We start from the raw sequence: 12,370 nt of genomic DNA on the forward strand, positions 1-12,370 counted from the left end.
TCAAGAAGAATGACCCTGCATTCATCATTAAAAAAATACAATGCTGTCTGTGATAGCATTATATCTATCCTCATTCAAGAAAATACAACGAATGTAATTATTATTAAATTTTATGCACCAACTATTAAAGCTAGTGAGGAAGAAATTGAAGAATTCTACCAATGTCTTCTGTCTGAAATTGATAAAAAATGCAGTCAAGATGCATTGATACTATTAGAGGTTGAAATTCAAAAATTGGAAACAAAGAGGAGCTACAGTAATTTGAAAATATGATCTTGGTGATAGAAAAAATAATACAGAGATCGCATAAACATATTTTTTAAGACCAAAGACTTGTTTATAGCAAATATTGCTTTTGAACACATGGACTTCTCCAGATAGAATACATAGAAATCAAATGGACTACATCTATGGAGAAAAAATAAGGGAGAAGCTCAATGTCAGCAGCTAAAATGAGGCCAGCAGCTGACTGTGGAACAGACTACTAATTGCTCATATGTAAGCTCATGATGAAGCTGAAGAAAATTAAAACAAGTCCATGTGAGCCAAAATACAATCATGAGTCTATCCCATCTGAATTTTAAGAACATCTGAAGAACAGATTTGATGCATCAAACACTAATAACAGAAGACAATATCATTGGATGAAGAAAGCAAAAGGTCATTAACAACACGGGCAAGAAGGAAAAGAGCAGTGTGGATGTCAGAAGAAAGTCTGAAACTTGCAACTAATCAAAGAGTAGCTAAGACACATGGAATAAATGAAATCAAATAGCTAACAGAACCTTTTCTAAGGTCAACTTAATAAGACCAACCAAATATTATAATGAAATGTGCAAAGACCTAGAGTTTGAAAATCAAAAAGGAAGAACATGCTCAACATATCTGAAATTGAGAGAACTCAAGAAAGAATTCAACCCTTGAGTTGCCATATTGAAAGATTCGATGGGCAAAATGTTGAATGATGCAGGAAGCACCAAAAGAAGATGATGGAAAGAAGACAAAGAGTCACTGTACCAAAAAGAACTAATCCATATTCCACTGTTTCAGAAAGTAGCATATCAGCAAGAACCAGTGGCATTGAAGGAAGAAGCCTAATCTGCATTGGAAGCATTAGCAAAACCCAAACTTCTAGGAATTGCTGGAAAATCATTGACATGTTTCAACAAGCTGAAAAAGCACTGGAAGCATTCACTTGTCTATGCCAGGAAATTTGGAAGACAGCTACTTGGCCAACTAACTGGAAGACAGCCAGATCTGTATCCATTACAACAAAAGGTGACCCAGCAGAATACTCAATGTCATTAATAGCACATATAAATAAAATATTGCTAAAGATCATCCAACAATAGTTGCGTTAGACCTTAGCAGGGAAATTTCAGAGGTTCAGGCCAGAAACAAAAGAGGTAATAGAACAAAGGCTATCATTGCTGATGTCAGATGGATCTTGACTGAAAGCAGAAAATACCAGAAAGATTTTTACTTGTGTTCTATTGACTATACCAAGGCATTCGACTGTGTGAATCTTGACAAACTATGAATAGCCTTGAGAAGAATGATAATTCCAGAACATCTACCGTAATTGTGCTCATGAGGTACCTGGACATGGAGCAAGGGATAGTTGTACACACAGAACAAAATAATGCTGCATGATTTAAAATCAGGAAAGGTGTATGTCAGGGTTGTATCCCATTAACATATGTATTCAGTCTGTATGCTGAGCAAATAATCAGAGAATCTAGCTTATATGAAGAAGAATGTGACATCAGGATTGGATGTCACTTATTAACAACCTGTAAAATACATATGACACAACTTTGCTTACTGAAAGTGAGGAGAAAATTAAGCACTTGCTGATGAAGATCAAGGACTACAGCCTTCAGTGTGGCTTACAACTCAATGTAAAGAAGACCAAAACCCTCACCACTGGGTTAACATGATAAACAGAGAAACGATTGTCAAGCATTTTGTCTTGCTTGGACCCACAGATAATGCTCATAGAAGCAGCAGTGAAGAGATCAAATGATGTGATGCATTGGGTACATCTGCTATAAGACTTTTTTAAAGTATTGAAAAGCAAGGATGTTCCTTTGAGGAGTAAGGTGTGCCTGACCCAAGTCGTGGTATTTTCAGTTGCCTCATATACATGTGAAAGCTGGACGTTGAATAAGGAAGATCTAAGAAGAATCTATATATTTGAATTATGTATTGAAGGTACCACAGGCCACTAAAAAGACAAACAAATCTGTCTAGTAAGAAGCACAGCCAGAATGCTCCTTAGAGGCAAGGATGGTAAGACCTCAACTCATGAACTTTGGATGTGTCATCGGGAGAGACCAGTCCTTGGAGAATGAGATCATACTTGGTTAAGTAAAGGGTCAATGGAAAAGAGGAAGGCTCACGACAAGATGAATTGACCCAGTGGCTGCAACAATGGGCTCACATATAAGAGCAATTGCGAGGGTGGCCCAGGACCCAGCAGTGTTTTGTTGTGCTTGACATAGGTTCACTAAGAGTAGGAACCAACTCCCTGGCACCTAACAACAGAGTAGTTGTTAAAGGGGGCAAACGACTGATCTGCTGTGACAAACCCAGAGGACAGTTTGCTGCCTTAGATATGGTCTAGGTCAAGTCCATACCTGTAGCTGGAACATTCATTTGTAGGAAACACACGCTTCTGGATCAAGAGCAGAAAACTCCAAAAAACCAAACTCACTGCTTTTGAATCAATTCCAACTCATAGCAACCTTGCAGGACAGAGGAGAACTGCCCTGAACCACTGACCTTTTGGTTAGCAACCCAGCGCATAACCCACGATGTCACCACGGCTCTAATAAGAATCAATAAAAAGGAGCAGAATATAGAAAAGAACTGCAAAAAAGGTCTAAAAAGGAAAGAAAACTGGGTTGGAAATATTTTCACTTCTTAATGTTGGATGGATAATGCCATCATTAATGAAAGAAAACCAGGTAGTAAGAGAAGTTTGGGAGAGAGTTAGTAATGTTTAATTTTAACTTACAAGATAAGTATTAAAACATACCTGGCACACAGGATTGACGGAAGGAAGGGAGGCAGGCAGGCAGGCAGGCAGGCAGGGAGGAAGTTCCTCTGAGGCAGAACTAGAAATATGAGTTTCCCATACTTAGGTTGCTATGTGCTGTTGAGAACTTACAGGTTGTCCCAAGCTGTAACCTTTACAAGAGCAGACTGCGACCTCTCTCTCCCACAGAGCAGCACGTGGCTGTTGGATCCACTGGCTCATTGTGCCACCTGGGCTCCTTCACGTACTTACACAGAGGTCATAATGATCGAACTTCCTCTTAAAGTTTTCTTGGGTTTATCTGCCCAACTCTTCTAGTTTTTATATTTTAAATCCTCCGAGATAATATTCGTCATGTGGTGCCTGGCTAAATAGGCCTACCCTTATGATCTGGCAGTGGGTTTCGATTTTTGATGTTGTTTTTAATATCTTTTTCAAACTCCAGCATAATTTCTTTGACCATCTCCTGATCTCTACTTAGGTTTTACATTAGAATTTATACTTATATTATACTTGGAATTTTTATTCCCTCAAGGTAAAGGACCTTTTTAACCCAAATGAGTACCTGCTTTAATGCTTGTTGTAATGCGTAGGGACGTTCCCAGAGTGTGTTTCATATCCAGATAAGTTTGGGACACACTGAGTTAAACTAATAAACAAGGACTTCCTGCAGTAAGTCTCCAGGTGGAAGGATATACTGGGTTGCATTTGCTAAGCGTATGTGATGAGTTCTCATTCATGGTAACTGGTTACTGCCACTGCTTTGGAAGACAGCAGTAGAACTGTGTTTGTGGTTGGGAGGTATAACAGGTAAGTGGCAGGTTGTAGGTAGGGGTCGATCCCGCATGTCCAGGTGTTTCTTTATCAAAGTGAGCTGCATTTATAATGACATTATTCATGCCCTACTTTTGAAACCATAGAATTTCTATGAAAATTCCAGGATTTTATTATTACCAAACATGATTTGTTGGTAGAGATGGATTATGAACCATTTGTACACATTAGCCATGTAAAAATTGGGTATGCATAACTTGGGTATTCATAAAACTGCCTGTATATTAATAGATATTATTGTTGTAGTATTCTAAATACTATCATTGTAGTATTAGAATACATTGTAGTATTATAGATATTATAAGTACATTATGGTATTATAAATTTATAATTTGAAAACATGAGACTGTATTTCAATATGTTAAAAATACATTATTCTGCTAATAACTAGGATGATAGAGTAATGTTTGAAGACAATCTATTTAAATAGCTACAAACAGCATTAGAGTGTCATGCCTTAATTTTATTATCTCTTTATTTCTTTAAAACAAGAACAGGGAAGGCTTTCCTCTTAAAACTGAGTAACAAACTTTTTATATCAGCAGTGTTATTTTACCTATTCGACACTTTTAAAATCTTGAACTAGAATTATTTATTAACATCACAACCATATATTTAATTTTATTGGCATTAAAGAAGACATTCATATGTGCTAGAAGTCAGAAGTCATAGATGTCATAACAACATGGTGAATAATTCTGGACATCAAAGATTATTGTCTTGAATACATTATAAACTTATTTTTGCTTTAATTTTTACATCCCTTAATTTCTAATGAAACATAAACCATGCTTCTCAGAACCCTTATACAATAAGAATCTTGTGACCTTGTGGATCCTCAGAGGCTCCAGCTGTAACAGCCCTGTACTAACTGCATGTAAATGATGTGAAGGGATGCAAGCAGAGCATAATTGTTTTGTGACCACCCATAGTGCATGGGCCATAAAAATACCTTTAAAAAATTCATGTTGTATAAGGGAGCCTTCTTCGCAATTTAACTTGGTCCTTTTACTATATTTTCTTCTCTTTTTTTATTCTTTTCGTTTCTATTATTTTTAAAACTGCACCCAAGATGCCTTTGCAGCTTCTCCTGGGGAGGCCCCTGCAGCATCCGAAGGGGCCGCCGTACCAGCTACCCCAACCCCTGTAGCAGCAGCACTTGATGCATGTTCAGGAAATGGTGGGTTTACAGTCATGTGCCAGTCTGTTGTGTTTCTGCCCTAATGTGAGCCCCGTAGTTAGATGTGACCACATGTTTTTCTAATTTTAATTTCTTCTGAGTATAAAGTGTCATTCATCATAACTGAACAAATAATGCCAGCACTTGAAACATTAAGATGACAATGAGCAATACTTATCAAAATTGACAATTTCTCAAGATTGACAATTTTTGTCAGTGCAAGTATGCTCTCTTAATGTTTTTTCCTTCTCTCTAATGCTATATATTGCACTCTTTTGTAAGACTGAGGACAAATATATGGGCATGTTATAATGGATTTTCAAAACCATCTAACTGACCTGATTAAACAAAAATCTCTGATCCTAGACCCTAGGATAAATTTCAGTACGTTGAAGTCTTTCAGTTTCTTAACTTGTGGTACCAATTCGGTTTTCTTTTTCTTTAGAGAAACATTCCCTGACCCTGACTAATACTAGCCTAGTGGATAAGTCAAGCCGTCTGATGCCTAGCTAAGGTGTTACTATCTGTGTTAGGTGTCTCTTGCCTGTAGTTATGACAACTCGCTCTTGTCTTTCTTTACTGATGCTATATGTGTCTCCGCTTCCTTTCTGAAGACCCCTTTGCCCCGTCTGAAGGTAGTGCAGAGGCTGCACCTGAGCTGGACCTCTTTGCAATGAAGCCTCCTGAGACCAGTGTTCCTGTAGTTACCCCTACAGCTAGCACAGCCCCTCCGGTTCCCGCAACCGCTCCTTCTCCTGCTCCTGCCGTTGCAGCGGCCACTGCTGTCACTACTGCTGCCGCCACCACTGCCACCACCTCCGCCACAGCCACCACCACTGCTGCTCCTGCTCTAGATATCTTTGGTGGTAATTTTTTGTTGTTGTTATTGCTTAACTCTTCCCACCTGATGGATTGAATTCTGGTTCTGCAAGTAATACCGCACACACAGCTGTTATGCATGAACACTGTGTAATTCAGTGGCTCTTTCGAAACCATTGGATGCTTACTTCCAAATCCACCAAAGTACCAGTTCAGTGTGCTCAAGAGCGATGCTGTTTCAGGGTTTCTTGTCGTCAAGTGGAGTAAAAGCCTGTGTGTTCTTGGTCTTAGATCTATTTGAGTCGGCCCCGGAAGCCCCTGCAGCGCCTAAGCCGGATGCTGCTGCTCCTAGCATAGACTTGTTTGGTACAGGTAATAAAACCCACACAACCTTCTTCCATCAGATCATCTCTTGGGATATTGTCACGATTCAGCTCTTTATCCTCACCCGTGATAATGCATTTGTTAGAGTTTTGACTCTGATTTCAGCTTTCTACTGACTTCTGCTTGGTTTTGGTTTGTTTCCCTTTCGGAAGATGCTTTCTCCTCTCCACCGCAAGGGGCCTCTCCTGTGCCTGAGAGCTCTCTCACTGCAGACCTCTTATCCGGTGAGTGCTTGCTTTCCCCACTGTCGCCTTTGGAGATGTCTGCTGAGGGGTATGTGAAGAGAGGCAGAGATTAACAAATGTGCATTTGCCTTGAGCGCTTTAAAACTCAACATTTATTTATTTCGTTTTAATCTCATTCTTTAGCCCAAGCCCAACTGGTGATGGTTCATATTTTCTACTCTAAAGCTGATGAATTGAGAGAATTTCTTTTTCATACTAAACCTCTGGCCTTAAGCAGTCAGATATTGTTTTCTTCTGGAAAGGCGTGTGTTTAAATACACATTTATGCTCTCTTAACTGCAAAGATTGTCTGGAATGTCATTAGGAGTATACATCAGAAATTGCCACTTGTCCGCGCTCACGGTTTTATCGTGTGGGGTGACGTGCCATTTCTCCTGTCTGTGCTCCGCTGCAGTGGATGCATTTACAGCACCATCTCCTGCAACCACTGCCTCTCCGGCAAAGGTGGACTCTTCAGGTGTGATAGACCTATTTGGGGGTGCGTATTTCTCTTCTTTCACCATGTAAGCCATCATTTTCCCCCCTTCAGAACGGATTTTAGATAGTGCATTATATTTCTTTTTTTTTCTCTTTTGAATACATGAAGCTATTTCATCTCTTCAATGTAAACTTAAGTTTGGAGATTTTTTTTGGCCATTTCTTTCCCATCATCATCTTCACCCTCATCAGCTCATCATCATTTTCAGTGCATGACCTCACTAAACCACAACATTTTTCGTTTTCAATCTTTTATATTTTCAACATTTTATGCATCCCACTATAGAAGAGACTCATGGGGATTTCTGCTCTTCATCCTCAGTGATCCCAGTCTGTAGGCTAAATCCATGTTTCTAAATTCTTAAAAAGAATATAAACAGAATTGAAACCAGCTGAGCCCTTAAAAGGGAAAGTGTAACCTGTAGATGTCACACATCATCTGTAAGGGTTAGGTGTATATGTTGAGTTCAGTGCTTAAAAACAAAAAATCTTTCCAGAGTAGTAGAAGATGTTTCGCTGATTTAAATGATTTCAGTTTCTCCCAGTATTTGTTACCTGAAGGGGGAGATGTACTGAATGGACCCTTGGAACGACTCATTCGGAATTCACATCTAGACTTTTCCAGTAGGCGTCCGTTTAGAGGAAAAGGTCCGAAGTGACTTCTTCATGAAAATCTATGATGTCTGTAGTTGGGAGGTGAAATTCTGTCCTTAGCATGTTCAGTCTACAGTGAGTTTCTACTGCACATTGAGGTACTGTAGGGCACAATGAGGGGTATGCAAATGCCACAGTCTGTAGTGCTAGGGTGCTCCAAACTTTGTGGCAAACAAACTTCCAACCTGGCATGTTCAAGTAAGGCTGCTGCATCTTGAATTAAATTCATAAATTGTTTAAAAGTTTAATAGAGTTCTAAATAGGAAAGTTCCATTTTATTGGACTTTGGCAAAGCAATTAAAGCCTTGATTCCAACAATACCACTATTCCATTTTTGACAGAGGACAGGACTTAGCCCTTCAGGTCTTAAAAAAAATTCTCTTAATCTTACAAAGAGGCATTCTTAAATATTTTACAAGAGGTCTTTGTATTGGTTTGTTTGTTTGTTTGTTTGTTTTGAGAGAGAGCGAGAGAGCATACATTGCTCTGAGCATGATTTAATTCCCTCAGTCATTTCACACATCCACACGAGACAGATTCCCTCTATACCATCATTTCTCTGCAGAGCACTTAATTACCCCCTGTATTTACTGTTGACACTCTCTTACTTTTTTGCTGCATAATGGATAACTGGATAGATGCGTTTGGAAGTAGTGCTTCTGAACCTCAACCTGCACCTCAGGCTGCTTCTAGTTCCTCAGCATCGGCAGACCTCCTGGCTGGTAATGAATTAAATTAAACTTAAATGACATTTTGTGGAAATTAACTTTGGACTCACTTTTATAACAGATGTTTACATAAATTATAAGTTACATGTTTTCTGCCATTTTCATGACATAAAGTTGAAAAATAAGACAGCATGTAATCGAAGGTTGTTTGTTTGTTTTTTAACACCCCTGTGGCTGTTTTTAATCTCCTTCCCTTTCAGCTAGCAAGTTTATTATTGCTTGCTAAAAAGTTAATAACCTTACATAGCAAATTTTAATTGATACTTGCACTGCTTATGTTTAACTTAAAGAAAAAAAAAAGAAATGTAGGGGTGAATTTACAATGATGTGTGATAGTTGGTTCTATAATATGTGAATCACTATAGGAGGAATTGTTACAAATTTCTACCACTGGGTTGAAGCAGCTGCAACATATGCTTCTTTATAAACAAAATGATCATTTCTTTCTGTCCAAAAATTCACAGTTCCCAGTTTAACAAGACTGTCGCATGGAATAAGATGCCACAAAATGTCTAGGATTATTGCTTACTGCCCATCGAGTATGGATAAAATAAAAGAAACATTTAATGGCTCAACAATAGAAAAAGGCAAATATTGGTATTTCTTAGGAACAAGTCAAATTGTACTTAGTAATAGCCACTAATACTAGAAATTATTATTTTTCCGAGGAATGCATCTGCCAGTGGCAAAAATCCACAGTAGTGCATTTCAGGTTCAGGCCATCAATCACATTGACAAGCCACTGCTGGCTTACCAAGTTCTCGGTTTAGTTGAAAGCATACCTATTAGGTAGAACACCAGTAATATCACAGAGGCCTCAGAAATTTATATGAACCTTCTAATGTCCCTACGCACCCCAAAACAAAAGCAAAAAACCCCTCCCGGCCATAGAATCAATTCTGACTCATAGTCACCTGTGGGAATACTGTTTTGTCATGAGGGTCACAGCAGCCTGGTGAGATACAGGTCACATTAGGATGTAGTAGCCACCATGTCTACAGGTTTCATTTCCAGAGGGCAGTGTAGAGCAAATTAGGTGACACTGTGCCCTGGAGGACTCTGGACAGACAAGAGGACATGGGAGGGCTACAAGAGCAGATACCTACACCTCATCCAGGATTGTGGGTTATAGTACCAAAGTGTTTAACTGCCAGAGGGTAGAACTGCCCCTGCCAGTCTTCTCTTCCTTAAAAGGTGAGTGGTAGGTCAAATAAGTTTGGGAACTTTTGACATAGGGTTTATCTGTTGTGTAATTCCCATTTCTTCTATTGCATGTTCTGTTTTAGAGAATGCGTTTTCTTCTTTATTTGTTTTTATTTTCCTATTTAAGTAAATTAACACTTAACATAAACAGGTATGTATGGTTTTTAATGTGTAGGGCTTTTTCTAGGTACCCTGGTGGTGTAGTGGTTACGTGTTGGGCTGCTAACCTCAAGGTCAGCAGTTCCAAACCACTAGCTGCTCCATGGGAGAAAGAGGTTTCTCCTCCCTGAAAGAATTACAGTTTCAGAAACCCACAGGGGCAGTTCTGAAACTCCTGGACTGAAAGTACATGGTCACTGTACGTCAGAACCAACTCCAACGCAGTGAGCTTGGGTTTTGGGAAGGTGTTGTTGTTGTTGTTTTGCTCAAATCATCCTGGTAATTTGTTTCATGTACAAGTGAGAGTTTTACTGACTTGGAGCAGTCTCTTCTTTTCACCATACATAAAATATGACCTAAGAAAAATTAAACTCTTTTTTATCATGATGAGTCTTCATGATTAGAGCCAGTTTTCTTACTGCCTATTATTTTGCTTATAGCTCCCACATTGGTTCAGGTCACAAAGCACCGGAAAGCCATGTTCACTATGAAGAACATAATAGAATATCAGTGTAATTCTGTCCTATAAACTAAGAGTGAGTTTTCTAGCAAAAAAAGCTTGGCTTGTTTCACATAATAGAAAATTATAAATATGAGCTCTACAGGCTCATATTTCTCCCACAGAGTGGCAGATTGGCTTCAATAAGCAACCTTGTGGTGAGCAATCGAACTCTTACCCAACAATATCACCAGGGCTCCTTGTTTTAATAAGCAGCGAACCAAATGGTGTGAGAGTGTATGTGTGTGTGTGTCTAGAATGAGCATCTGAAGATTCCACAGGCTATGGAAAGAAAACTGGAGCATTTTTATTATATGCAATTAATCATGGGTAATATGACCAGGTTTGAATTTAAATTTGAACCAAACAGAGGGGGGTTGGGGGGGAATAGAGTACAAGCTGATTTTAAGAGTATTCTCTAGAATTTTATTGGTTTCCAGTAGTAGGACTATTTTTTTGAAAAGGGAGGCAAAAAGAAGAAGGTAACACACAGACTGAGTAATGGGAAGATTAGATGGTCCAGCAGGTCTGATCACTGCACTGGGCACTCTTCTGTCTTGTCTGTCAAAGTGCGACGTGCTTTTGAAGAAATAAATTTACATATAAATAACCAGGAAAAGGTAGTATATATGGAATATTTGGAATGAATTTTAGAGATTTTTAAACCAAAAATTTAGAATCATCTTAATAATGGCAAACTTTTCTCAAAATGCAGTGTGTAGCTTAACCCTTTCACGAGTGAATTATTTTCTATGTTGATTTTTTTGTTGATACAAAATGTTTACAGCAATAAAAGGCACACTGAAATCAATAGGAGATATAAAAAAACTTTGGGTGGATTTTGATTCAACTAAGGGCAACACACATATCCTAAATAGACTCATGGTGGGTATGGTGAGATGAGCCCTATTTCTTCATATTCACACCATTTTACAGATTCCTGCATGGTGGAACCACATACTATAACTGGGATGGCAGCTTCCTAAGAAATCTGAGAGGGTGAAAATATAGATGGGCTATATATGTTCCACACATCATGAAAGGATTCAATATAGAGCACAAAGGCAAATAGTCTCTTTTTTTAAAAATCATTTTATTGGGGCTCATACAACTCTTATCACAATCCATACATACATCAATTGTGTAAAGCACACATACATTCGTTGCCCTCATCATTCTCAAAATTCGCTTTCTGCTTGGGTTCCTGGAATCAGCTCCTCATTTTCCTTTTTCACCTCCCCCTCCCTCCCCGTTCCCCCCTCCCTCATGAACCCTTAATAATTTATAAATTATTATTTTATCTTATCTTACACTGCCCAGCATTTCCCTTCCCCCACTTTTCTGTTGCCCATCCCCCAGGGAGGAGGTTATATGTAGATCCTTGTGATCAGTTCCCCCTTTCTACCCCCCCTTCTATCCCCCCTTTCCTCCAGGTATCGCCACTGTCACTACTGGTCCTGAGGGGTTCATCTGTCCTGGAGTCCCTGTGTTTCCAGTTCCCATCTGTACCGCTGTGCATCCTCTGGTCTAACCATGTTTGCTAGGTAGAATTGAGTTCATGATAGTTGTGTGGAGGAAGCGTTTAAGAACTAGAAGAAGGTTGTGAGTTTCATTATTGTTACACTGAACCCTGACTACCCCTCTGCAAGGGATATGGCAAATAGTCTCTTAAAATTGATATATCACTTTCCATTCAAATTTAAAGAACTACCAAACCAAATTCTCCATGAATTGTCTTACTGTCTTTCCACCTCTCAAGTTAAAATTTCAAGTACTGTTTATTGTGCTCTTTATAGCGAAACTAGAGAAAAATATTGTATCATATAGCCAGTGAGAGCAGATTAAAATCTCTGCTATGAGATTGCAAACATGTCACAGATATTTTTCATACCCCAGATGGAATCTGGCTGGAATTTTGAGAGTTTAAGTTTGTAATGGATAAAAGAAAGTGTTCATTTTTACAGTGAGAAGTACAGCTTTCAAATTCCTCTCAAGATATACTAACTGAGGTACAGGGGAGGAGGAGACTGGCCCACATACAAGATGCCCAGCATTTTCTACCAGCTACTAGTCAGGAACCTCGAGGGCCAAGAACCAGCCCTAGATCGGTCCCAGATCAATCCCCTGCAATGTCAATGATCAGACTTT

The 12,370-nt window shown here is 38.9% G+C and overlaps 1 protein-coding gene across 11 annotated transcripts in view; it reads left to right on the forward strand.

The window, feature by feature from the left end:
• Positions 1-12,370, forward strand: part of SNAP91 (synaptosome associated protein 91) — a 151,839-nt gene that overhangs the window by 95,925 nt on the left and 43,544 nt on the right. For 8 of the 11 annotated variants that reach the window (XR_006680502.1, XR_006680500.1, XR_006680503.1 and 5 more), the window contains 6 exons: positions 4,947-5,054; positions 5,669-5,920; positions 6,165-6,245; positions 6,410-6,481; positions 6,897-6,980; positions 8,272-8,355. Coding sequence is in view for 2 of the 11 variants with exons in the window: in XM_045294676.1 (XP_045150611.1) it covers positions 4,947-5,054; positions 5,669-5,920; positions 6,165-6,245; positions 6,410-6,481; positions 6,897-6,980; positions 8,272-8,355 (681 nt within the window). In the remaining 9 variants the exon portion in view is untranslated. The remainder of the gene's footprint in view (positions 1-4,946; positions 5,055-5,668; positions 5,921-6,164; positions 6,246-6,409; positions 6,482-6,896; positions 6,981-8,271; positions 8,356-12,370) is intronic. The other 3 variants (XR_006680507.1, XR_006680506.1, XR_006680505.1) reach the window with 2 other exon arrangements.

This window comes from Echinops telfairi, unplaced genomic scaffold (assembly GCF_000313985.2).
Source record: "Echinops telfairi isolate 266 unplaced genomic scaffold, ASM31398v2 ScPeMD7_3533;HRSCAF=4204_0, whole genome shotgun sequence".
NCBI classification, from domain to species: domain Eukaryota; kingdom Metazoa; phylum Chordata; class Mammalia; order Afrosoricida; family Tenrecidae; genus Echinops; species Echinops telfairi.